This window comes from Schistocerca americana, chromosome 6 (assembly GCF_021461395.2).
Source record: "Schistocerca americana isolate TAMUIC-IGC-003095 chromosome 6, iqSchAmer2.1, whole genome shotgun sequence".
Classification (NCBI taxonomy): Eukaryota; Metazoa; Arthropoda; class Insecta; order Orthoptera; family Acrididae; genus Schistocerca; species Schistocerca americana.
Genome location: NC_060124.1, coordinates 7,833,842 through 7,859,575, shown reverse-complemented (window position 1 = coordinate 7,859,575; position 25,734 = coordinate 7,833,842). Strand labels below are relative to the sequence as shown.

Sequence of the window (25,734 nt, the reverse complement as noted above, 5' to 3'; positions counted from 1 at the left end):
ACAAGATTTCTAATTTTTGTGAATGATAATTTAACTACACTGCTTGATAAAAAGTAGTGAGGTTCCCAGAATACATGGTTGGAACTTCCTACACAGACACCTTTGGCGTATGTGTAAATGGCTAGAGTTGCAATTCTTGGTGACAGGTAGAATGGCCACAAGATTGCATTAGTGTTGTTCATGTTTAGCATTGCCACTAGTCATGGCAGAGTATACAAGGAGAGGGAACAACATCAGATGTTGAGTGGTCACTGTGAATATCATGGAGATGGTGCTTGTTCATGTGAGACAGCACCTGACAAAGTTTGAAAAGGGTTCAGTGTGGATCTCCATTTGGTCGGCTGGTCAAATCGTGAAATATCTAGATTTGTGTGACATTCAGATGTGACAATAGCCCGATATTGGACTGCATGGGAATGTGAGGGCAGGCATACTCAAGTGTCGAGGTTTTCGCTAATTACATCTGACCACCAAAAGGGAGGATTGCCATATTATGCACCAAGCACAATGCAGTTGCTTCTCACCTGTGCCAGCCATTTGAGAATGAGTGATGGATTCCCTGCAACATTCTTTGTCATCAGGCACCATTAGTCCAATGCGTAGGCTGCCAATATCACTGCAATTCCAACAGCTGATTTTTTAATGGGACTGGTAATATGGACTGCTGATGAATGGTGTCGCATTATGTTCAGTGATGAATTGCGATTCTCCACTACCACGAATAACCATTGTCGGGGAGTACGGTGGTGACCTGGGGAGAGGTACCATTCTTCGAAGGTTGTGGAGAGGTACGGCGGTGTTACTCCTGCAGTCATTGTAGCCATCGGGTACGACTTCAGTTCATGTCTGGTAATGATTGTGGCAACTCTGGCAGCACAACGGTATGTCACATATCATTGTCGGCGAGTAAGGCGGTGACTTCAGGAGAGGTGTTATTTTTCCATTGTTTTGGAGAGGCACAAGAGTGTTACTCTGGCATCATGGAAGCCATCGGGTATGACTTCACTTCACGTCTGGTTGTAATTGGGGCAACTCTGGCGGCACAGCGGTGTATCACAGACATAGCGCCTCCTCTTATGTTACCTTTTACATGACACTATTGTAGTGTTATTCTGCAACAAGCCACTGCTCGTCCACACATGGCATGTGTCCGTATGAACAGTCTGCATGAGGGTGAGGTACTCTCTTGACCATCAGCGTCCTCAGATCTGTCCCCAATAAAATGTGGGATCAGCTTGGATGCAGAGTCTGTCTCAGTGCCAGTATATGGGATTGCAAGGACCAGTTACAAATGTTGTGGGCTTCAGGAAAGTACACAGTGCCTTTATGACACTCTTCCAGTCAGTGCATGCATCCAGGCCAAAGGAGTGCAACGCCATGCTAATCAGTGGGCTCGTACTGCCAAGTTCTTTGTAAATTTGATTTGATTTTTGATTATTGGAATAACATCACCTGTCAACTAATGAAGTTTTATTTCACTTCCTCCTCCCTTTCTGGGTGGTCCACTTTTCCCTCACTGAGTGTAGTATAGTTGAATAATAGCAGTGGGAATCTGCAGCTCATTTTCTAGTGGTAAGTGTTGCTACCTACGGATCACGGGGTACCAGGTTTGATTCCTGGTCAGGTCAGGGATTTTCTCTGCCTGGGGACTAGTGCTTGTGTTTGTCATCATTTCATCATCATTCAAGAAAATGGTGAAACTGGACTGTGGCAAGATTGGGAATTTGTACAGATCCTGATAATCGTGTTATTGAGTGCCCCACAAACCGAACATCAGTATCAAAGATCATCATAACAATGAGATACAAATCTGAATCATTCCTCATTTTGATGTAGACAATACGTAGGATGTCACTGTCATAATGATCTTTACTGTACAAAAGGATAAACAGTAATTTTTGAAGAAATTCTTTCCATCATAGGATTAGCTTGAAACCATTATATGCTGTAAAATAAATCAGCAATGTGAACGGTTATTGCTCTTATTCAGATCATACCATGTTGTTGTTGTTGTGGTCTTCAGTCCTGAGACTGGTTTGATGCGGCTCTCTATGCTACTCTATCCTGTGCAAGCTTCTTCATCTCCCAGTACCTACTACAACCTACATCCTTCTGAATCTGCTTAGTGTATTCATCTCTTGGTCTCCCTCTACGATTTTTACCCTCCACGGTGCCCTCCAATGCTAAATTTGTGATCCCTTGATGCCTCAAAACATGTCCTACCAACCGATCCCTTCTTCTAGTCAAGTTGTGCCACAAACTTCTCTTCTCCCCAATCCTACTCAATACCTCCTCATTAGTTACGTGATCTACCCATTCAGCATTCTTCTGTATCACCACATTTCGAAAGCTTCTATTCTCTTCTTGTCCAAACTAGTTATCGTCCATGTTTCACTTCCATACATGGCTACACTCCATACAAATACTTTCAGAAACGACTTCCTGACACTTAAATCTATACTCGATGTTAACAAATTTCTCTTCTTGAGAAACGCTTTCCTTGCCATTGCCAGTCTACATTTTGTATCCTCTCTACTTCGACCATCATCAGTTATTTTACTCCCTAAATAGCAAAACTCCTTTACTACTTTAGGTGTCTCTTTTCCTAATCTAATTCCCTCAGCATCACCCGACTTAATTTGACTACATTCCATTATCCTCGTTTTGCTTTTGTTGATGTTCATCTTATATCCTCCTTTCAAGACACTGTCCATTCCGTTCAACTGCTCTTCCAAGTCCTTTGCTGTCTCTGACAGAATTACAATGTCATCGGCGAACCTCAAAGTTTTTACTTCTTCTCCATGAATTGTAATACCTACTCCGAATTTTTCTTTTGTTTCCTTTACTGCTTGTTCAATATACAGATTGAATAACATCGGGGAGAGGCTACAACGCTGTCTCACTCCTTTCCCAACCACTGCTTCCCTTTCATGCCCCTCGACTCTTATAACTGCCATCTGGTTTCTGTACAAATTGTAAATAGCCTTTCGCTCCCTGTATTTTACCCCTGCCACCTTTAGAATTTGAAAGAGAGTATTCCAGTTAACATTGTCAAAAGCTTTCTCTAAGTCTACAAATGCTAGAAACGTAGGTTTGCCTTTTTTTAATCTTTATTCTAAGATAAGTCGTAAGGTTAGTATTGCCTCAAGTGTTCCAACATTTCTACGGAATCCAAACTGATCTTCCCCGAGGTCCGCTTCTAGCAGTTTTTCCATTCGTCTGTAAAGAATTCGCGTTAGTATTTTGCAGCTGTGACTTATTAAACTGATAGTTTGGTAATTTTCACATCTGTCAACACCTGCTTTCTTTGGGATTGGAATTATTATATTCTTCTTGAAGTCTGCGGGTATTTCGCCTGTCTCATACATGGTGCTCACCAGATGGTAGAGTTTTGTCATGACTGGCTCTCCCGAGGCCATCAGTAGTTCTAATGGAATGTTGTCTACTCCCGGGGCCTTGTTTCGACTCAGGTCTTTCAGTGCTCTGTCAAACTCTTCACGCAGTATCTTATCTCCCATTTCGTCTTCATCTACATCCTCTTCCATTTCCATAATATTGTCCTAAAGTACATCGCCCTTGTATAAACCCTCTATATACTCCTTCCACCTTTCTGCCTTCCTTTCTTTGCTTAGAACTGGGTTGCCATCTGAGCTCTTGATATTCATAAAAGTGGTTCTCTTTTCTCCAAAGGTCTCTTTAATTTTCCTGTAGGCAGTATCTATCTTACCCCTAGTGAAACAAGCCTCTACATCCTTACATTTGTCCTCTAGCCATCCCTGCTTAGCCATTTTGCACTTTCTGTCGATATAATTTTTGAGACGTTTGTATTCCTTTTTGCCTACTTCATTTACTGCATTTTTATATTTTCTCCTTTCATCAATTAAATTAAATATTTCTTCTGTTACCCAAGGATTTCTATTAGCCCTCGTCTTTTTACCTACTTGATCGTCTGCTGCCTTCACTATTTCATCCCTCAGAGCTACCCATTATTCTTCTACTGTATTTCTTTCCCCCAATCCTGTCAATTGTTCCCTTATGCTCTCTCTGAAACTCTCTACAACCTCTGGTTCTTTCAATTTATCCAGGTCCCATCTCCTTAAATTCCCATCTTTTTGCAGTTTCTTCAGTTTCAATCTGCAGTTCATAACCAATAGATTGTGGTCAGAATCCACATCTGCCCCAGGAAATGTCTTACAATTTAAAACCTGGTTCCTAAATCTCTGTCTTACCATTATATAATCTATCTGATACCTTTTAGTATCTCCAGGATTCTTCCAGGTATACAACCTTCTTTAATGATTCTTGAACCAAGTGTTAGCTATGATTAAGTTATGCTCTGTGCAAAATTCTACAAGGCGGCTTCCTCTTTCATTTCTTCCCCCAATCCATATTCACCTACTATGTTTCCTTCTCTCCCTTTTCCTACTGATGAATTCCAGTCACCCATGACTGTTAAATTTTCGTCTCCCTTCACTACCTGAATAATTTCTTTTATCTCGTCATACATTTCATCTATTTCTTCATCATCTGCAGAGCTAGTTGGCATATAAACTTGTACTACTGTAGTAGGCATGGGCTTTGTGTCTATCTTGGCCACAATAATGCGTTCACTATGCTGTTTGTAGTAGCTAACCCGCACTCCTATTTTTTTATTCATTATTAAACCTACTCCTGCATTACCCCTATTTGATTTTGTATTTATAACCCTGTAATCACCTGACCAAAAGTATTGTTCCTCCTGCCACCGAACTTCACTAATTCCCACTATATCTAACTTTAACCTATCCATTTCCTTTTTTAAATTTTCTAACCTACCTGCCTGATTAAGGGATCTGACATTCCACGCTCCGATCCTTAGAACACCAGTTTTCTTTCTCCTGATAATACCATATAATTGAGGAATTCATTACTGTCCCTCTGCTGGGTCTATAAGAGCTAGTTTCTTCATACAGTTCATGCATTTCATTTTTTATAACTGCACCGCATATGCTACAGTCTCTTAGGAAACACTAAGATGAAAATTATGCTCTGCCACTTAACATGTACTCACACAATTTTGTGTAGTGTATCTGTTATAAAACTCAGATAGTGTTGCGCACTTTGAATGTGATTGTAGGAAAGTTAAAACCACTTCTCCATTTGCTTATTGTACCCCCCTTCCGCTCTGCCCGATAAACCATGGACCTTGCCGTTGGTGGGGAGGCTTACATGCCTCAGCGATACAGATAGCCATACCTTAAGTGCAACCACAATGGAGGGGTGTCTGTTGAAAGGACACACAAAGTGTTGCCGGGCTAACAGTCTGGATGATTGACTGATCTGGCCTTGTAACATCAACCAAAACAGTCTCGCTGTGCTGGTACTGCGAACAGATGAAAGCAAGGGGAAACTATTGCGGTGTCACCGCCAGACACCACACTTGCTAGGTGGTAGCCTTTTAAATCGGCCGCGGTCCGTTAGTATACGTCGGACCCGCGTGTCGCCACTGTCAGTGATTGCAGACCGAGCGCCACCACACGGCAGGTCTAGAGAGACTCCCTAGCACTCGCCCCAGTTGTACAGCCGACTTTGCTAGCGATGGTTCACTGTCTACATACACGGTCATTTGCAGAGACGACAGTTTAGCATAGCCTTCAGCTACGTCAATTGCTACGACCTAGCAAGGCACCGTATTCAATTGATATTTATTATGTGAAGCATGTATCATCAAGAGCGATGTTCTCCAATTGTGGATTAAAGTTAAGTATTATATCAACTACGTACTTTATTTGTTACTATTAATTCCCTGAACTGTTCCAGACCTTCACGCTAATCTGCGTGAGCTTATAAGCGTGCATTTCGGCCTCCTCTAGCAACACAGTGTTGGCTCTTCTGCCAACACTTCCACTATAGCTGTAATTTTTCCCAAGGGCATGCGGCTTGCCTGTATCATGAAATGATGATGGCATCCACTTGGATAAAATATTCCGAAGGTAAAATAGTCCCCCATTTTGATTTCCTGGCAAGGAATACTCAGAAGAATGTCATTATCAGGAGAAATAAAACAGACATTCTATGGTTTGAAGCACAGAATGTAAGATCCCTTAACTGGGCAGGTAGGCTTGAAAATTTAAAAAGGGAAATGGATAGGTTAAAGTTAAATATAGTGAGAATTAATGAAGTTCGTTTGCAGGAGGAACAAGACTTCTGGTCAGGTGGACACAGGGATATAAATACAAAATCAGAAAGCGGTAATGCAGGAGTAGGTTTAATAATGAGTGATAAAATAGGAACATGGCTAAGCTACTATTAACAGCATAGTGAATGCATTATTATAACCAAGATACACACGAAGCCCACACCCACTACAGTAGTAAAAGTTTATATGCCAACTAGCTCCGTAGATGACGAGGAAATTGAGAAAATGGTTTATGAGATAAAAGAAATTATTCAGGTAGTTAAGGGAGCCAAAAATTTAATACTCATGGGGGAATGGAATTCCATAGCAGGAAAAGAAAGAGAAGGAAAAGTAGTACGTGAATATGGACTGGAGGAAAGAAATGAAAGAGGAAGCCACCTGGTAGAATTTTACACAGAGCTTAGTTTAATCATAGCTAACAAGAATCTTGAGAGAAGGTTGTATTCGTGGAGGAGACCTGGAGACACTGGAAGGTTTCAGATTGAGTATATAATTGTTAGACAGAGATTTAAGAACCAGATTTTAAATTGTAAGGCATTTCCAGGGACAGTTGTGGACTCTGACCACAATTTACTGGTCATAAACTGCACATTAAAATTGAAGAACCTTCAAAAAGGCAGGAATTGAAGAAGATGGGACCTGGATAAACTGAAAGAACCAGAGGTTGCAGAGGGTTTCAGAGGGAGCATTAGGGAACGATTGACAAGAACAAGAAAGAAATACAGTATGTGGTGGTTCTTTCATGTATTGGTTTTATATATTATGATAAGTTGGAGTTGTGTTATTCTGGCTGCTTCACAACTGGAAAATTATTTTCGTCAGTGACTTAGTTGTGGTACTTCTTGCAATTAATTTGCCCGACACGATGTTTTTATGTTAAAAGACACCATCAACACACACAGTTCCAGATATATGGCTGTATTTTTTGTTATTGAGATTGGCTTTTGATAATTATTTTGTGCTATTATGAAAATGCAAGGCTAAGGAGATTCTTGCAGTTCTGTTAAGCGGGGATCAAAAAAATTTACTGGAGTCACTTTACTCAAATATGATTCAATATTGGAAAAAGTGATTACTTTTACTTTTTTAAAGGAAAAACTACTAATGAGAATTCTTCTACATTTACATTTATTTTTATTTGTCAAAATTAGCAGATATTAATGATGTGAATATAATAGAGGGAAACATTCCACGTGGGAAAAATATATCTAAAAACAAAGATGATGAGACCTACCAAACAAAAGCGCTGGCGGGTCGATAGACACAAACAAACACAAACACAAACACACACACAAAATTCTAGCTTTCGCAACCAATGGTTGCTTCGTCAGGAAAGAGGGAAGGAGAGGGAAAGACGAAAGGATGTGGGTTTTAAGGGAGAGGGTAAGGAGTCATTCCAATCCCGGGAGCGGAAAGACTTACCTTAGGGGGAAAAAAGGACAGGTATACACTCGCACACACGCACATATCCATCCGCACATACACAGACACAAGCAGACATTTGTAAAGGCAAAGAGTTTGGGCAGAGATGTCAGTTGAGGCGGAAGTAAAGAGGCAAAGATGTTGTTGAAAGACAGATGAGGTATGAGCAGCGGCAACTTGAAATTAGCGGAGGTTGAGGCCTGGCGGATAACGAGAAGAGTTCCCATCTCCGGAGTTCTGACAGGTTGGTGTTAGTGGGAAGTATCCAGATAACCCGGACGGTGTAACACTGTGCCAAGATGTGCTGGCGGTGCACCAAGGCATGTTTAGCCACAGGGTGATCCTCATTACCAACAAACACTGTCTGCCTGTGTCCATTCATGCGAATGGACAGTTTGTTGCTGGTCATTCCCACATAGAAAGCTTCACAGTGTAGGCAGGTCAACAACATCTTTGCCTCTTTACTTCCGCCTCGACCGACATCTCTGCCCAAACTCTTTGCCTTTACAAATGTCTGCTTGTGTCTGCGTATGTGCGGAATGGATATGTGCGTGTGTGCAAGTGTATACCTGTCCTTTTTCCCCCTAAGGTAAGTCTTTCCGCTCCCGGGATTGGAATGACTCCTTACCCTCTCCCTTAAAACCCATATCCTTTCGTCTTTCCCTCTCCTTCCCTCTTTCCTGACGAAGCAACCGTTGGTTGCGAAAGCTAGAATTTTGTGTGTGTGTTTGTGTTTGTTTGTGTGTCTATCGACCCGCCAGCACTTTTGTTTGGTAAGTCTCATCATGGAATGGAAAGGAAGATATAAGGTGAACATCATGAAAAGCAAAACGAGGGTAATGGAATGTAGTCAGATTAAATTAGGTGATGCTGAGGGAATTAGATTAGGAAATGAGAGACTTAAAGTTGTAAATGTGTTTTCTTATTTGGGAAGCAAAATAACTGATGATGGTCAAAGTAGGGAGGGTATAGAATGTAGACTGGCAATGGCAAGAAAAACGTTTCTGAGGAAGAGAAATTTGTTAACAGTGAGTGTAGATTTAAGTGTCAGGAAGTCCTTTCTGAAGGTATTTGTATGGAGTGTATTCATGTATGGAAGTGAAACGAGGACGATAACCAGTTTAGACGAGAAGAGAATATGGTGCTACAGAAGCGTGCTGAAGATTAGATAGATAGACCATGTGACTAATGAGGAGGTACTGAATGTAATTGGGGCGAAGAGAAATTTGTGGTACAACCTGACTAAATGAAGGGATCGGTTGGTAGGACACATTCTCAGGCATCAAGGGATCACCAATTTACTACTGGATGGAAGTGTGGTGGGTAAAAATTGTAAAGGGAGACCAAGAGATGAATACAGTAACCAGATTCAGAGGGAAGTAGGTTGCAGTAGTTACTTGGAGATGGAAAGGCCTGCACAGGAGAGAGTAGCATGGAGAGCTGCACCTAGCCAGTCTTTGTACTGAAGACCACAACGACAACAATTACTTATGATTCTTGTCATACCATGGAAATATTTGTGTCTTCCTTATGATGGCACATAGCTTTGTTTACTGGAAATCTGCTTAAGCATATAATTTATTTTATATATCTGTATGAAGAGCTCTTATGATTTTTGACAAGCCATAATAAAAGTTCCTTTAAAGAATCTTATGAAATTAAAAAGTAGGTATTTTGTATTCAATGTCTTTATTTATTTTTGCTACAGCTGTGAATATATAGAAACATGTGTATTTATGTAGAGTAACAAACCTTTTGTGAAATTTATGATGAAAAAAAATGAATAATTCCTGAATGGGTATTATCACATGATCAGAATGTTGTTATTTTTTGCAACAGAAACATGAAAAATCAAACTTGGAAGATCTCATTTAAAATAATGACTGACTAGCTACATTCTCAGAATGGTAGAGAGCTCAGCATGAATAACACTGACACTGTAGATAATTTTCCATATGTAATGTAATAAACAAAAAACTCATGGATGTTTAATGAAATCATCTTTACATTTCATGCAGGCTGTGTTTGCACATGTCTTATTGGGACAGTATGATGCTGCACGCGAATTGGGTGGCTCACTGCTTCGGATTTCTTCTGCCTCCTCTGATGCGCTCGCAGTGTGTGGATGGGCTGAGCTGCTCGCTGCTTCTGGTGACAAGAATCTCGCTGAAAAATATTTTCAGCAAGTAAGTTATTTTTATATATTGTTATTTATATGCTGTGGTAAATCACTCCCTATTTTTTTATTTTCTGTGATCTGTTATTATAGATAGGGCTAATTTGGAGGATTGTTATGAATTATAGTTTGTGCATTGTCTTTTGTTGGTTGAAAATTTTGTAAGTGATGTCCTGATGTTGATGAATTAAATCTCTCTAGGATTGTTTCAGTAATTCTTTTTGCCTTGTGCCTCTTTTTCAACTAGTTTTATGTGGTCATTCTACCTCAAAATGACCTGTTTGGGTAGATTTAGATATGTGATAATAATGACTACAGATTAACATTACTTGTTAGTTGACACATCATGCCTTGGACTTGGTTCCTCCAATCAGAGCTCTTAGTGTCACACATGAACTGTCTGCTGTTGCCAGCATGCCCCAACAAAGCATCACTTCTTGTGTATTTTTCATGTCATGTGATATGCATGATGAGTTGATGTTGGCCACTGGTAACAGCCCATTTAATTGCCGCCAGCCGCAACAGCCAAGAAATACTTTCTACCAGTGTTTGCAGTCCACTTCCTATTGTCTGAAACTTAACTGCAATGTGGCTGACAGGTGGTGTGACACTGCTACAGCACCACATGACAAATGTCTAACAAGTAGTTTCAGGCAGTGTATACTACCAGTGATTTATTGGTTGGTTAGTTAGTTAGTTTCATGTTCGATGGACTATTTGCACAATGCTGATGGTGTAATCAAGCAATATTGTGTCTATTGACCTATTAACACATATTATACACGTTTTATTGGCAGAACATTTAGGAGATGTAACAGATGTACTAAAGAGACTGCATACAATATACTTGTTTGTCCTCTTTTGCGCACTGCTGCATGGTGTGGGATCCTTACCAGATGGGTTTAATGGAGTACACCGAAAAAATTTAAAGAAGGCCAACACGTTTTGTATTATCAAGAAATGGGGAGAGAGTGTCATGGACATGATGTGGGATTTGGGGTGGACATCATTAAAACAAAGGCATGTTCATTGTGATGGGATCTTCTCATGAAATTTCAGTCACTAACTTTTCCTCGCCAACTTACATGAGAGAAACGATCATCATCATACAATACAGGAAATCAGAGCTCACACAGAAAGATATAGGTGTTTGTTTTTTCTGCGCACTGTTCAAGAGTGGAATAATAGGGAATTAGTATGAAAGTGGTTCGATGAATCCACTGCCAGGCCCTTGAGTGTGATTTGCTGTGTGGCCATGTAGATGTATATGTAGTTATATAAAAGATAAAGTTACATTCAATTTGAAGCTTGGTTTGAACACTACAGCACTTTCTTAAGCTTATTCTATTGCAGATGGTATGCTATTGTTATCCTATGGCCTCTTAACTGATTTTCCCAGCCAGTTAGAAGGGCCCCTTTAGTTTGTCATGGCCCCTGGACCTTGTTGCAGTTTGACGTTTTTCGCTTAACAAGTTACAGCCAGAGATGGTAAGTGACAGAAAAAGTCCTAGTACCATTGGGGATTGAATACTGGACTTCTACTGCTTCGCTAATTTGATGGGCAGCTGCCAGTGTTTCACAGTAATTGTTGATCATCTTTCTGTTTATGTGTGTTTCACAACTATAATACACTGTCCAACCAGAAAGTTCTGAGAAGGATTTTATTCCTGGCATATGAGCTATATCAGTGGAGTAGCTAAGCTTGAATCATGAACAACACATAAGCAATGGAGGAATTTCTCCGTATTAAGTGCTGAAGACATCTTCAGAATTTTTGAAGAGGAGAAATGTGGGATCCTACCCACTCGTCTTGTATAGGATGCCTAAAGGTTGCTGCGTTCTCGGAATGCTATGCAACAGTTCAAGCAAATAACATCAGTAGTTTTATTTCAATAAAGCATATTGATAACACTTAACTTGTATTGACAACGAGTGTCCTGCAAACAGTAATGTTCTTCACTAAAGACAATGTTCTTGCATATTTGACACACAGTTTGTGGATCACTGATAACTGCTATCCTAGTGTTCTGTGCTAGGCCTGTCTGCGTACTGTCCCAATACTAAGCAGTCAATGCCGGCAGCAGCAGTGCTTTTATTCTCCTCTTGTAGAGGCTGCTCTTGTCATTGTGCGGTCCTAATCAGCATATCAGTGGCTGATGTTGTTTCATCGCCTTCTCTTCACTTGCGTTATTCATCTTCATTCCTGTGCTTGTGGCTATGCCAGAACATTCCTCTCCCCCCCCCCCTCCCCCCCCACACAAAGCAATGGACTGTTGTGTAGGTAATCTGACCACTGTGAGGGAGGCAGGAGTGTGGGCACATTGCTGGGCTGGAAGCTGTGGCTGCAGGGGACTTCAAGCTTCCAACCATACCCCGCCACCCAGCCTGTGCTCTGGTGGAAATGTCATCTGGAAAACGACCGGAACCATATGCGTCCACCTCCTGCTGCCATGAGCCACATGAAGAAGATGGTGACTGCTGTGGTTTGGGTGGGCCCAGCTCCATCGGCAGGATGAGGGGAGGCGGAGGAGGTGAAGGCTCTGTCTCCATGGGGTCGTCCTGCAGTGTCGAGAGGACACCCTCTGGCAGCTGCTGTGGCCACGCTGTCCTCAGGATCCGTGAATCTGAGGGACGAGAGACTGAAAGGCGAAGTTGATTTTCATGGCGGCGCTGCCAGCCATCTGGGCCTGAAAGAAGATACATGCAAGCACCAAGTCAACGGACTATCTTGCCGTGTGCACACCATCTGCTGCTGCTAAAAACCATGTAAAAGACAGTATCATGTGGCACAAAGCGATACTTGCGGCCTTCCTTTGGTGCCAGATGCTGAGGAGGGTGGAGCAGTTTCTGGTAGCGGTGGCCGCGAAGCAATTTTGCTGGCAATTGTCCATCTCGTGGGTGCAAACGATATGAGGCAAGAAACAGTTGCAGTGCTTGATCCGTGGTGTGTGTGGAGCGAAGTTTGGCCATCAACTGCTTGAATGTTTTGACAAAATGTTCAGCTTCACTGTTTGACTGTGGGTGGTACGGTGGACTAGCTAGATGCTGTATGCCATTGCATTCACAAAGTGCTTCACATTCATTTGGCATGGTTTGAGGTCCGTTGTCTGACACTATTACTTCAGGTAAGCCTTCTAGGCAAAAAATCGATGACAACACCTGAATTGTGCTACAGGACGTTGTCGAGTTCATTGACTCTGCAAAAAGAAATTTGTTGTACGAGTCAACCTCAAGCAACCAGCGAGTGTTCCAAAAAGGTCCTGCAAAGTCTATGTGCACACGTTGCCATGGCGAGTGCGACTTAGGCCATGCAGAGAATTTTTGTGGTGGAGCGGACTGATTTCCTGCACATGAATCACACTGTGACATCATCCTTTCTATTTGGGTGTCTATACCCTGCCAAGCACAGTGTCGACATGCAAAGTGTTTTGTATGAACAATACCCCAGTGCCCTTGGTGAAGTAACCGCAACAATTCTTTTTGGAAAGCCTTAGAGATCAACATATGAGTGTCCCCTGTCATTCTGAACAAGAATCACACCCTTCTGTACAGCAAGGCTATGCCGACATGCAAAGTAGCAGAGCACGACAGTGTTCTTTATGCTATGCAAGGTACAAGGACAAGATGTGCGAATGTATGTTAGCAAAATGTTCAAATCTAAATCAGCTTCCGTGGCCTGTTCAGTTTTTGACTGGAGCAATTCAGAATCTTGAGCATCGATGTGACAACAAGATGCAGCAGAAGCGTCAAAGTCTGTATCAGGGCCAATCGGAAGACATGAAAGTGCATCCGCATTACCATGTTGAGCGGTCGGACAATACACAATCTTGTACTGGTATTGAGACAACAACAAAGCCCATCTTTGCAATTTTTGGGCAGTCCATATAGGAATCGGTTTCAGTGGATGAAACAAGGACTGCAAAGGCTTGTGATCCGTTACTAAGTAGAATTTTCTGCCATACAAATAGTGGTGGAGTTTGGTGACACCATACACGATAGCCAAAGCCTCTTTTTCAATTTGTGAATAATTACACTGAACTTTGGACAATACTTTTGATGCAAAAGCAATAGGACTGTCTTTATCACCAAGTCTGTGCGAAAGCACTGCACCGATTCCATAAGAGGAAGCGTCAACTTGCAGCACGACTGGTTTTTCAGGATTAAAGTGAAATATGCATGAATCACTGCACAATGCATCTCTAAGTTTTTGAAAATCTACTTGGTTTTCATCTGTCCAAATAAAGGGGACCTTAGTGCGATGCAAGCGATGCAATGGAGCTGTGATTTGTGCAGCGTTCGGTATGAACTGAATATAATAGTTCATTTTGCCTAAAACTGACTGAAATTCTGTGATATTGTAAGGAACTGGCAAATATCGTATGGCTAACAAATGCGACTAAAGAGGTTGTACATCTTGACTGTTTATGACACGACCAAGATATTGCAACTCAGGTTTAAAAAAATCACACTTGTCCAGTCTATACTTAAGTCCTGCCTCAGATAGTACACTAAACAAAGCACATAAATTTGCCATATGTTCTTCAGGTGTATGACCTGCTACTAGAATATCATCCAAATAGTTCGAGAAGTTTGACACTTGTGCTGTCAGCTGTTTCAAATACTGTTGAAAAATGGCAGGTGCGGAAGCACTGCCAAATGGCAAACGCAAATATTTGAACAAACCCAAATGGGTATTTACTACTTACACCTTTTGAGATTTCTCATTGAGCAGTATTTGTAGATATGCGTTGCGCAAATCAGTTTTTGAAAAGTAGCATCCTGCGTCTAATCTGTCCATGAGATCCTCTGGGCGTGGCAATGGATAACTATCAATGACAGTTTATGGGTTGACTGTATGTTTAAAGTCAACACAGAGGCAAATGAGACATGAAGGTTTAGGGAGCAAAACTGGTGGACTTGCCCATTGACTAGCTGATATGGGCACAATAATTATGCTGTTTTGCAAGTCTTTAAGTTCAGCAGCGACTTTGTCCTGTAATGCAATGGGGACAGTTCTGGCCCATCAAAATTTCGGCTGAGCATTGTCTTTCAGAGTAATATGTGCAACAAAATTGTTAGCTTTGCCTAAACGTTCAGAAAAGAGTTCCGGGAATTCTTTTACCAAGCTAGCTACAGTGTCTTTTACATTGAAGGCAGACACTGACAACACATTGTCCTGAATGTTAAAGCCAAACAAATCAAAAGAATTAAGACCAAATATGTTCTCACACTCGCATGATTGTAGCTCTGTTAAAGTCATTGTTCACATATGCGAGCCATAAATGGCAGCCAAGGTACATTTTCCGAGTACGGGAATGTCTTGTCCGTTATAAGCCATCAGTTGAATGTCCGTTATAAGCCATCAGTTGAATGCTAGGTTTAGACAGGCATGGGGAGCCTAACAATTCATATGTGTGACGATTGAGCAATGTGATGGAGACAAACTGAAATTTCCTACATTTTTCACAAATAAGTAGATGAACAAAAACCTTGTTTGACTGAAGTATCACTGAAGAAACTGCATGCTTGCCTGTTGTAGACTCGGGATATACTGCATTAATGACATGGGCCTTGTGACTAGATTTTTGTGCTGTTTTTGTTGTGGTTTTCAGTCCTGAGACTGGTTTGATGCAGCTCTCCATGCTACACTATCCTGTGCAAGCTTCATCATCTCCCAGTACCTACTGCAACCTACATCCTTTTGAATCTGCTTAGTGTATTCATCTCTTGGTCTCCCTCTATGATTTTTACCCTCCACGCTGCCCTCTAATACTAAATTGGTGATCCCTTGATGCCTCAGAACATGTCCTACCAACTGATCCCTTCTTCTTGTCAAGTTGTGCCACAAACTCCTCTTCTCCCCAATTCTATTCAATACCTCCTCATTAGTTATGTGATCTACCCATCTAATCTTCAGCATTCTTCTGTAGCACCACATTTCGAAATCTTCTATTCTCTTCTTGTCCAAACTATTTATCGTCCATGTTTCACTTCCATACATGGCTACACTCCATACAAATACTTTCAGAAATAACTTCTTGACACTTAAATCTATACTCGATGTTAACAAATTTCTCTTCTTCAGAAACACTTTCCTTGCCATTGCCAGTCTACATTTTATATCCTCTCTACTTCGACCATCATCAGTTACTTTGCTCCCCAAATAGCAAAACTCCTTTACTACTTTAAGTGTCTCATTTCCTAATCTAATTCCCTCAGCATCACCCAACTTAATTCAACTACATTCCATTATCCTCGTTTTGCTTTTGTTGATGTTCATCTTATATCCTCATTTCAAGACACTATCCATTCCGTTCAACTTCTCTTCCAAGTCCTTTGCTGTCTCTGACAGAATTACAATGTCATCGGCACACTTCAAAGTTTTTATTTCTTCTCCATGGATTTTAACACCTACTCTGAATTTTTCTTTTGTTTTTGCAGTAGCCACCAGAAAGATCACGGGAGGCGCACATCGGCACAGCGCGTCACGGACGGTAGTTGCCGCAAATAGAGTCCCGTCCACCAGTGGGTACGCGAGAATTAGGACCATAGTCCCAGTCTACGCTAAGTGAAGTGCGACGTAAACGTGAACAGTGTTACTACACAATTGGCGACGAGTAGGGTCGTTCTTTCGCGTGTTGCATCGTTGTTCCGGTTTCGCAGCTTCTCCACGGCATGGAGGATTTAGTGCAGGTTTTGGTTGAGCAGCAGACGGAGCTCATGGCCACCATGAAACAGGTGCTTCCAGCATTGCTCTCCACGCAGTCTGCTCCAGCGCCGTTCCCTCTTCCCTTTCCCCCTTATGACGAGACGGCGGAGGATTGGGACGCATATGAACATCGCCTTCGGCAGCATTTCCAGGCGTTTCATGTTGCCGATGCGGAGGTATGTTGTGTTCTCTTTTTCTCTTGGATATGTCCCTCGCTGTATCAAGTTTTGCAGCAGCTAGCGCCGTTGCAGGAACCCTCGTCCTTGTCTTTTGACGCATTGTGTTCATTACTGTCTTCACATTATCACCACCACACGCATGTTGTGGTGGCTAGGGTTGAGTTCTATCAATGCAAGAAGCAGCCCCATCAGTCTTACCGGGGGTGGGCCGCTACCCTGCACGGTCTTAGTCGCAAGTGTCATTTTGTCACGGAGCAGTCGCAAGAGTCGTATGCCCACGTTATGGTGCGCGACGTCATTGTTTGTTCAGCCCCTGGTAGGGAGGTCCGGCAACGGGCACTGCAGTTGGAAGACCCTTCCCTCGAGGAAGTCCTGTTCATTGCTCAATCGTATGAAGTCTCTCACGCAGCAGGTCAACAGCTGGAAGCGTGGTGCGACGTCGCGGCGGTTCAGGGCGGCGCGGCCGCGTCCACTGTGTCCGGGGTGGACGACGTGCGAGCGGTACAATCCGGCCGTTACGGTCGCTCCCGCACGGCGTGTAAACAGTTCTGGCCGCCGGCCCCCGTTGCCATCCTGTGCGTCGTGCTATATACATAATGATCGGTCAGAGTGCCCCCAGCGTTGGGCCATTTGTCGCAAATATAATAAAAAAGGTCACATTGCTAAAGTTTGCCGCTCAGCCTCAAAAGAATCGAAGGAAGCAGGTACAGAGGACATGGACGTTGCCATTCAGGAAGTTTCATCGGGCCAGGCTCCCGACGCATCGGCGCGCAAACTCTTTATCGAGGTGTCGGTTCTGTCGCGCCGGTTACAACTGCAAGTAGATACGGGCGCGGCAGTTTCATTGTTGAATGCACAAACTTATTCCGACCTTGGATCGCCCCCGTTGGCGCCAGTTTACCGGCGTCTATACGGTTATGGTAAACAGTTCATTCCCCTACTGGGTCAATTCACTACTGACGTGACTTACAAATCAGTCACTCGGCCTATTACTTTTATTGTTGTCAGTGATGCAAGCTCTGCTAACCTTTTTGGCCTGGATGTCTTTCAAGCTTTCGGTTTTTCTATCACTGACACCATACAGTTGGTCTCCGAAGACGTTCCCTATCAATCATTGGAATCTTTGATCTCAGACTTTCCAGATATCTTTGAGGAGGGCCTGGGGCGTGTTTCAGATTTTGAAGCTCACTTAACGCTGAAGGTGTCGGCACGCCTGCGTTTTCTACGTGCGAGGCAGATCCCCTTGGCTCTCCGCCCTCAGGTAAAGGAAGAGCTAGACCGGCTGACAGCCCTAGGGGTCGTTCTTCCCATTTCTTCTAGTGAGTGGGCTTCGCCCCTCGTTATTGTAAGGAAGCCCTCGGGAAAATTACGTCTTTGTGGCGATTTCAAGGCCACCATTAATTCCCAATTGGTGACTTCTTCCAAACGTCCATTGAGTATGTGGGCTACACTATCTGTCGGCACGGCATCCAGCCACTAGGAAGTTTGGTCCAAGGTATCGTAGGCCTTCCTCGGCCCACTTCGCTGAAAGAGTTACAAGCTTTTTTAGGCAAGATAGCCTATTACCACCAGTTCATTCCCAGGGCTTCCACCATAGCCCGCCCCTTGTACTGCCTTCTGCGCAAGGGTGTTCCTTTTGATTGGTCACCTGCATGCGAGCGAGCGTTCACCTCGTTGAAGGGCCTCCTCACGTCAGCCCCTTGTTTGGCTACTTTTGACCTCCATAAGCCGTTGGTCCTGGCTACAGATGCTTCGCAGTATGGCATGGGGGCGGTCCTGGCCCATCGCAACGCAGAAAGTTCCGAGCAACCACTGGCGTTTGTGTCTAAAACTCTTAGTCCCGCGCAGGCCCATTACTCCCAGGTGGAAAAAGAGGCTTTGGCCATTGTCTACGCTGTTACCAAGTTTCACCCTTTCTTGTATGGCGCGAAGTTTCAGTTAATCACTGACCATAAGCCGTTGATATCGTTATTTGGCCCCGCCTCTCAGATTCCGGATAGGGCGGCCCACAGACTACAGTGCTGGGCCTTGTTCCTCTCTAAGTACCATTATGACATTCATTTTTGCCCTACCGGACAGCATGCCAACGCCGACGCTCTTTCCCGTCTTCCGGTGGGCCCGGATCCTACGTTTGATCGAGAGGAGATTGTGTGTTTTCATTTGGATGTGGCGTCCCACCAAGCGGTTGATGGATTCCCGATCACTAGTTCTAGACGCCAGGGAAACGGCAGCTGACCCGGTTCTCCGGCAAGTAGTTCGCCTCATTCAGCAGGGGTGGTCATCCCCTCCTCCAGGCCGGGCCTCGGACCCTCTTCGTAATAATTTTATTCTATGAGACCGCCTCTCGGTCTTGGAAGGAGTTCTCCTTCTGGCTACCGATGATACAGCTCCTCGCGTGGTTGTTCCTGCAAGTTTACGAAGGGAGGTCCTCACGTTATTACATGAGGGGCACTGGAGTGTTTCCTGTACTAAAACCTTGGCTCGCAGACATGTGTACTGGCCCGATATTGACAGAGAAATTGAGCACTTGGTGGTGCCGCCTGTTCCTGGTGTGCGAGCCAACAGGCATCTCCCAGGGCAGTGTTCTCTTCATGGCCACCGGCAACCCAAGCATGGGAATGTGTTCACATCGATTTTGTGGGCCCGTTTCTCAATGGCTTTTGGCTCATTGTCATTGATGCTTATTCCCGATTCCCATATGTGGTTCGCTCTCCTCAACCACTTCAGAAGTTGCAATCCAGGCAATAGCAAAAATCTTTTCTGTGGAAGGTCTGCCAATCACCCTGGTCTCAGACAACGGACCGCAGTTTATTTCGCAGACCTTCCAGGATTTTTGTAGGTGCTTCGGTATTCGGCACGTTTGCTCTCCCCCCTTCCATCCACAATCGAATGGGGAAGCCGGGTGCATGGTGCGCACATTTAAGACGCAGATGAAAAAGTATGTGCACGAATTTCCTGCAGAGGAGGCATTGACGTTTTTCCTGACGGCATACCGGACTACACCAATGGGAGAATGAAGCCCCGCAGAGCTCCTCCATGGGCGCCAACCTAGGACTCTGCTGCACCTCCTCCGGCCTGGTCCTCGCAGTCTTCGCAAAACGGAGTACCTGGCTTTCCACTGGGTATGTCGGTCTGGGCACGTGGGTTTGGTCGCAATCCACGTTGGATACCGGCGGTGGTCCTGCGCCGAAATGGCCGCTGGCTCTATACCTTGCAGGCAGGGGACCAGGTGGTACGTCGTCACCAAAATCAGCTACGTCCACGTTTGGGGACCCACCCTCCGACCTCTCGGACACCGGCTTCCCCATTGCCGGCACCCGTGTTGGTTTCTCAGGGGACGTTACCGCCTCTCCCCGCTGTGACTCCGCCGCACTGCGATGGTTCTCAGCCTTGGCAGCCTCCAGTAGCTCCAGCAACGGCATCGCCATCGTTCGAGATGCCCCAGTGAGCGCCGGCCCCCCTTGCAGGCCCGGTTTCTCAGGAGGCTGGTTCACCTGTGGTCGTCCCTTCCCCATCGTCCCCGCCACTGGGTCTTGCCCCTTTCAAGGTGGAACAGGGTCCGGAGTTCGCCAGCTTGTCGCCCGTTCTGTTCCGGGCTCCGGTGGTGGGACGACGGGGGCCTCTTCGTGGGGGTCACTTCCAGCCGTATTCGAAGGTTCCGGCTCGAGGGTTGGCAGATCCACTCGACTCCGGCCTTCCAATGGATGTGGAGGTCATCGCTCCTGCCCGACCCTCCACCTTCCGACGCAGTGGATCACAGTGGCTTCACCCCCCGAAGGAGGAGGAGTGTAGTAGCCACCAGAAAGATCGCGGGAGGCGCACATCGGCACGGCGCGTCACGGACGGTAGTTGCCGCAAGTAGAGTCCCGTCCACCAGAGGGCACGCGAGAATTAGGACGCGACCTCTGCTGGCATAGCAACAACAACAACAACAACTCAGGCAGCACGGGCCGTGCCCAGTCAGTTAACATCGGGCATGCCTAGGACACAGTCCCGGTCTACGCTAAGTGAAGTGTGATGAAAATGTGAACAGTGTTACTACAGTTTCCTTTACTGCTTGCTCAATATACAGATTGAATAACATTGGGGAAAGGTTACAACCCTGTCTCACTCCCTTCCCAACCACTGCTTCCCTTTCATGTCCCTCAACTCTTATAACTGCCATTTGGTTTCTGTACAAGTTGTAAATAGCCTTTCGCTTCCTGTATTTTACCCCTGCCACCTTCAAAATTTGGAAGAGAGTATTCCAGTCAACATTGTCAAAAGCTTTCTCTAAGTCTACAAATGCAAGAAACGTAGGTTTGCCTTTCCTTAATCTAGCTTCTAAGATAAGTCGTTGGGTCAGTATTGCCTCACGTATTCCAATATTTCTACAGAATCCAGACTGATCTTCCCCATTGTCGGCCTCTACTGGTTTTCCCATTCGTCTGTAAAGAATTCGCGTTAGCATTTTGCAGCTGTGGCTTATTAAACTGATAGTTCAGTAATTTTCACATCTGTCAACACCAGATTTCTTTGGGATTGGAATTATTATATTCTTCTTGAAGTCTGAGGGTATTTCGCCTGTCTCGTACATCTTGCTCACCAGATGGTAGAGTTTCGTCAGGACTGGCTCTCCCAAGGCTGTCAGTAGTTCTAATGGAATGTTGTCTACTCCTGGGGCCTTGTTTTGACTCAGGTGTTCCAGTGCTCTGTCAAACTCTTCACGCAGTATCAAATCTCCCATTTCATCTTCATCTACATGCTCTGCCATTTCCATAATATTGTCCTCAATTACATCGCCCTTGTATAGAACCTCTATATACTCCTTCCACCTTTCTGCTTTCCCTTCATTGCTTAGATTTTTGTGAGTGGGCAGAATTCTTATGTTTGTTCCTTTGGAATTATACGGATTGTATATGTCCGTTCTTACTACAAGCGCAACACTGAACTTGTCGGGATGGATGATCTTGGTACTTGTGCCGTGAGTAACACCTAGGGAAGACTTAATTCTGTTTGCCTGTGTAGCCGCCTGTTTAGCGAACTGCCTACGCGGCATGGAAGGCTGTTTACTCGGCGTGACCAGTGTAAGCCTCCGCAGGATGGCGCGATCGCAAGTAAGGGACTCAACCTGACAAATAGCTGACTGCTCAAATTTATGAGTCGACAAGGCACCGGAATTATACTGATCTAGTATTTGCGCTACCTGCTGAAATGATGGATCAGACTGTTTCAAAATCTGTTCTCTGAGTTTGAAATCAGGTCATTGTACATGATCGCATCATGAAACATAATATCTGAGTATAAAGCACCACAAGTACAGTTGAATTTGCATTCCCTTGTCAAACCCTGCAAATCTGTTAACCACTCATGATATTTTTGTTCTGGTCATTTTTGCAAGTAAAAAATTGATACCTTGCTGCTACCACATTCACTTGTTGGTCATAATAGTGAGTTAGTGACGGTACCATGTCATCGTAAGCAAGTTCACTCCGTGTGGCATTTGGCAACAGTTTTTGTAGGAGCCTAAATACTACACTTCCTACTGTTGATAGTAGATAGGAAAGTTTCTCAGTACCTGGTACATTGTGGGCGATGATGTGGACTTCAGATTGTGATGACCACTCGAGCCATTCTTCTTCTTCTTCTTCTTCTTCACAAAACTATCGGAAAGGTGGTATAGCAGCTGTAGCAGGCGGTGCTCGTTCTGTCGGGCGTGCAGCGTTGGCCAGTAGCTGCTGCACCATGTTGAGTAGTGCAGAAATCTGCTGCTTCTGGAACTGAAACATCTGCATTAGCTGTGTGGCATCTAACGCTTGCGGCTGTGGTGCCTGGGCAGGCGTGGGACAGGTGGGGTGGGCATGTTGGAATGCACAAATGCAACAAACAGACAAAAAAAGCAAAGAAAATGTCTGCAACCCCCACCTGAAAACACTTACTAGCATAAACAACAAGAAAACTGTTAAAGCAAAGAAAAGCCCCTGCAAAGAAAAGAAAAGAGAAAATTAAGGCGCCAGCAAAACATTCCTTGGCCGTCTGGCACTGGATTCAGCAGATACTCGTCACCAAATGTGGGATCCTGCCCACTCGTTTCGTATAGGCTGCCTAAAGGATGCTGCATTCTCGGAATGCTTCACAACAGTTCAAGCAAATAACATTAGTAGTTTTATTTCAATAAAGCAGATTGACAATACTTATCTTGTATTTACAACAAGTGTTGCAAGCGACGGGCGACATGCAAACAGTAATGTTCTTCGCTACAGACAATGTTCGTGCAAGTTTGACACACAGTTTGTGGATTACTAATAACTGCTATCATAGCGTTCTCTGCTAATCAGTGCTTTGATGGCATAATCAACATTCAAACCAATGTGACATGCGAGTTGAACAACCTCCCAAAGAAGGAATTTTCTAACAGTTTCTTATGGTTGTATGAATGTTCTGTGCATTGTACTCAGGTATGTGAAACACCTGAACCACTGTAATCACAGCTTTATTTTTTATTAATCCTCTCTCAAAGCTTGCGGGACTGAGGGTAGTGTTATCAAACTTCTCGCATGCAAATCTTTTACAACTTTATTTAATATCTACTTGTTGAAAATAACATTGTGAAATCTGATTGCCAACTAGTAATCAACAAAGCTGAATACTTGGTCAAACATTCCATAAGCGAATCTTTTGTATAATAGGCAGCAATGTGAAACTGTATTAAAAGCTTTGCTGAAATTGAGAAAAAGGGATGAGCTGGGGCTCTGGTATCTATAGTCATCTGAGTTTCATCAGGGAAGGATTTCCATGCCTTAATTACCACCTTGCTTTTTGAGAGGATGGAAGGTATCTTTACAATTATGAATCATGATTAAAATAATACCATGTCTCATCTGCAGTACCGTAATTTTTAAAATTTATCCTTTATATTACCTTCATGGGTGTTAAAATTACTATGTGGCAATTTACAGCATGTACATTTTTTAAAGGACCTCTGTTCCTGTACACCATCAGTACCTTCTGTTTTGCTGAACATGTCTTGTGTAAGAAGATATATATACCTTTTTGCTCCAGAGTAAACACTCTCTTATACACTGATAGTAGTTGCTGGACAACATTTTTAAGAGTTCTGGAGGCTATTTTGTGATGGATATCTTGGCAAGTATCAAAATACTGCTTAGCAAATATAATTTTGATTTCCTGTTAGTCTTGTTAAAAATTTCTATGCCTGGTATACTTGGAAGGTAAAAAAAGATTGATACTTTGTGGGGTATGTTAGAAATTGTCACACCTTATGAAAACAGTGTTGGATATTCAATGAATTTTTTGATTCCTTTGAAGACAACCCTTGAATAAATGCTAAAACAATGCTCCAGAGTTCATCAGAGGAGATCCGGGTTCACATTTGAGATAAAAGAAAGACATATTATTTACAGATCATGATTGAAAAAATACTAACTGTTGTGTTGGCTACTGTGGAAGTTAGGATCAACACATACAAGGAAGGAGAGAAGTTGCAATGGTCGGTGGCAGGAATCCCAGATGATCTGTACATAACACCTGCAGATTAACAGAACATATCATTTCTGAAAAGGAAAGAAACATAACTTAACTTTCCGTTATGAGGTTGCTTGATGCGCTTTCTCTGTCTTCTACATGAGTTACTTTTTCAGAACACCTTATTCCTGTACTGGAAAGAAATGTAACGCAACTCCTCATTACGAGGTGGGTTGATGTGCTTCCTGCGTCTCCTACATGTATTTACTTTTACACACTGTTACTACTCGTAGAGTGCAGCCTAACTGTCGTGTTACTATTACTCAGTACTGATGCCTTCAAAGTCTGTGACCCAACTGACCCCGACTAGTGATGGGCAGCTGGTTAAGTCAGTGTTGGTGGAGGGTGCTGAACTCTGTCTTCCTGGAGGTATAGTACAGCCCCCTCTTTCCATTGACGCACGGCTCAATTTCTTCTTGATGCCGTTTCATGGAGCTGCAATGGTCGGTGTACAATTGATGCTTTAGAACTACACACTAACATGAATTCTTTATAGAAGAGTGGGAAAAATGATAGAGTCCAACATCAGGGAAGATCAATTTGGATTCCAGAGAAATGTAGGAACATATGAGGCAATACTGATCCAATGATTTCTGTTAGAAGATAGGTGTGGACTTGGAGAAAGCGTCTGGCAATGTTGACTGGAATATACTCTTTGAAATTCTGAAGGCAGCAGCAGCAAAATACATGGAGTGAAAGACTATCTACAAATTGTACAGAAACCAGGGAGCATTTATAAGAGTCAAGGAGTATGAAAGGGAAGCAGCAGTTGAGAAGTGAGTGAGACAGGGTTTTAGCCTATCTCCTATGTTACTTCATCTACATCTACATGGATACTCCACAAATCACACTTAAGTGCCTGGCAGAGGGTTCATTGAACCACGTTCACAATAATTGTCTATTATTCCAATCTCAAACAGCGCACGGGAAAAATGAACACCTTTATCTTTCCATGCAAGCTCTGACTTCCCTTATTTCATTATGACGATCATTTCTCCCTGTGTTGGTCAGCGTCACCAAAATATTTTCGCATTCGGAGGAGAAAGTTGGTGATTGAAATTTTGTGAGAAGATTCAGCTGCAGTGAGGAACACATTTATTCGTAATGATGTCCATCCCAAATCCTGTATCATGTCTGTGACACTCTCTACCCTATTTTGGCATAATACAAAACATGCTGCTCTTCTTTGAACTTTCTGGATGTACTCCATTAATCTTATCTGGTAGGGATCCCAGTCCACACTGCATTAGTCTAAAAGAGGACAAGTGTAGTGCAGGCAGTCTCTTTAGTAAACTGTTGCATCTTCTAAGAGTCCTGCTGATAAAACACAGTCTTTGGTTTCCCTTTCCCACAATATTTTCTATGTGTTCTTTGCAATTTAAGTTATTCGTATTTGTAATTTATAGGTATTTACTTGAATTTACTGCCTTTAAATTTGACTGATTTATCGTGTAACCGAAGTCTTTATGGATACCTTTTAGCACTCATGTGGATGACCTCACACTTTTCATTATTTAGGGTCAGTTGCCAATTTTTGCACCACACA

General features: G+C 43.4%; 1 protein-coding gene across 1 annotated transcript in view; it reads left to right on the top strand.

Annotated features, from left to right (window-relative positions):
- Window positions 1–25,734, top strand: part of LOC124619708 (tetratricopeptide repeat protein 21B-like) — a 266,652-nt gene that overhangs the window by 18,986 nt on the left and 221,932 nt on the right. Inside the window, exon 3 of the mRNA XM_047146266.1 lies at window positions 9,619–9,786. Coding sequence (XP_047002222.1) covers window positions 9,619–9,786 — 168 coding nt within the window. The remainder of the gene's footprint in view (window positions 1–9,618; window positions 9,787–25,734) is intronic.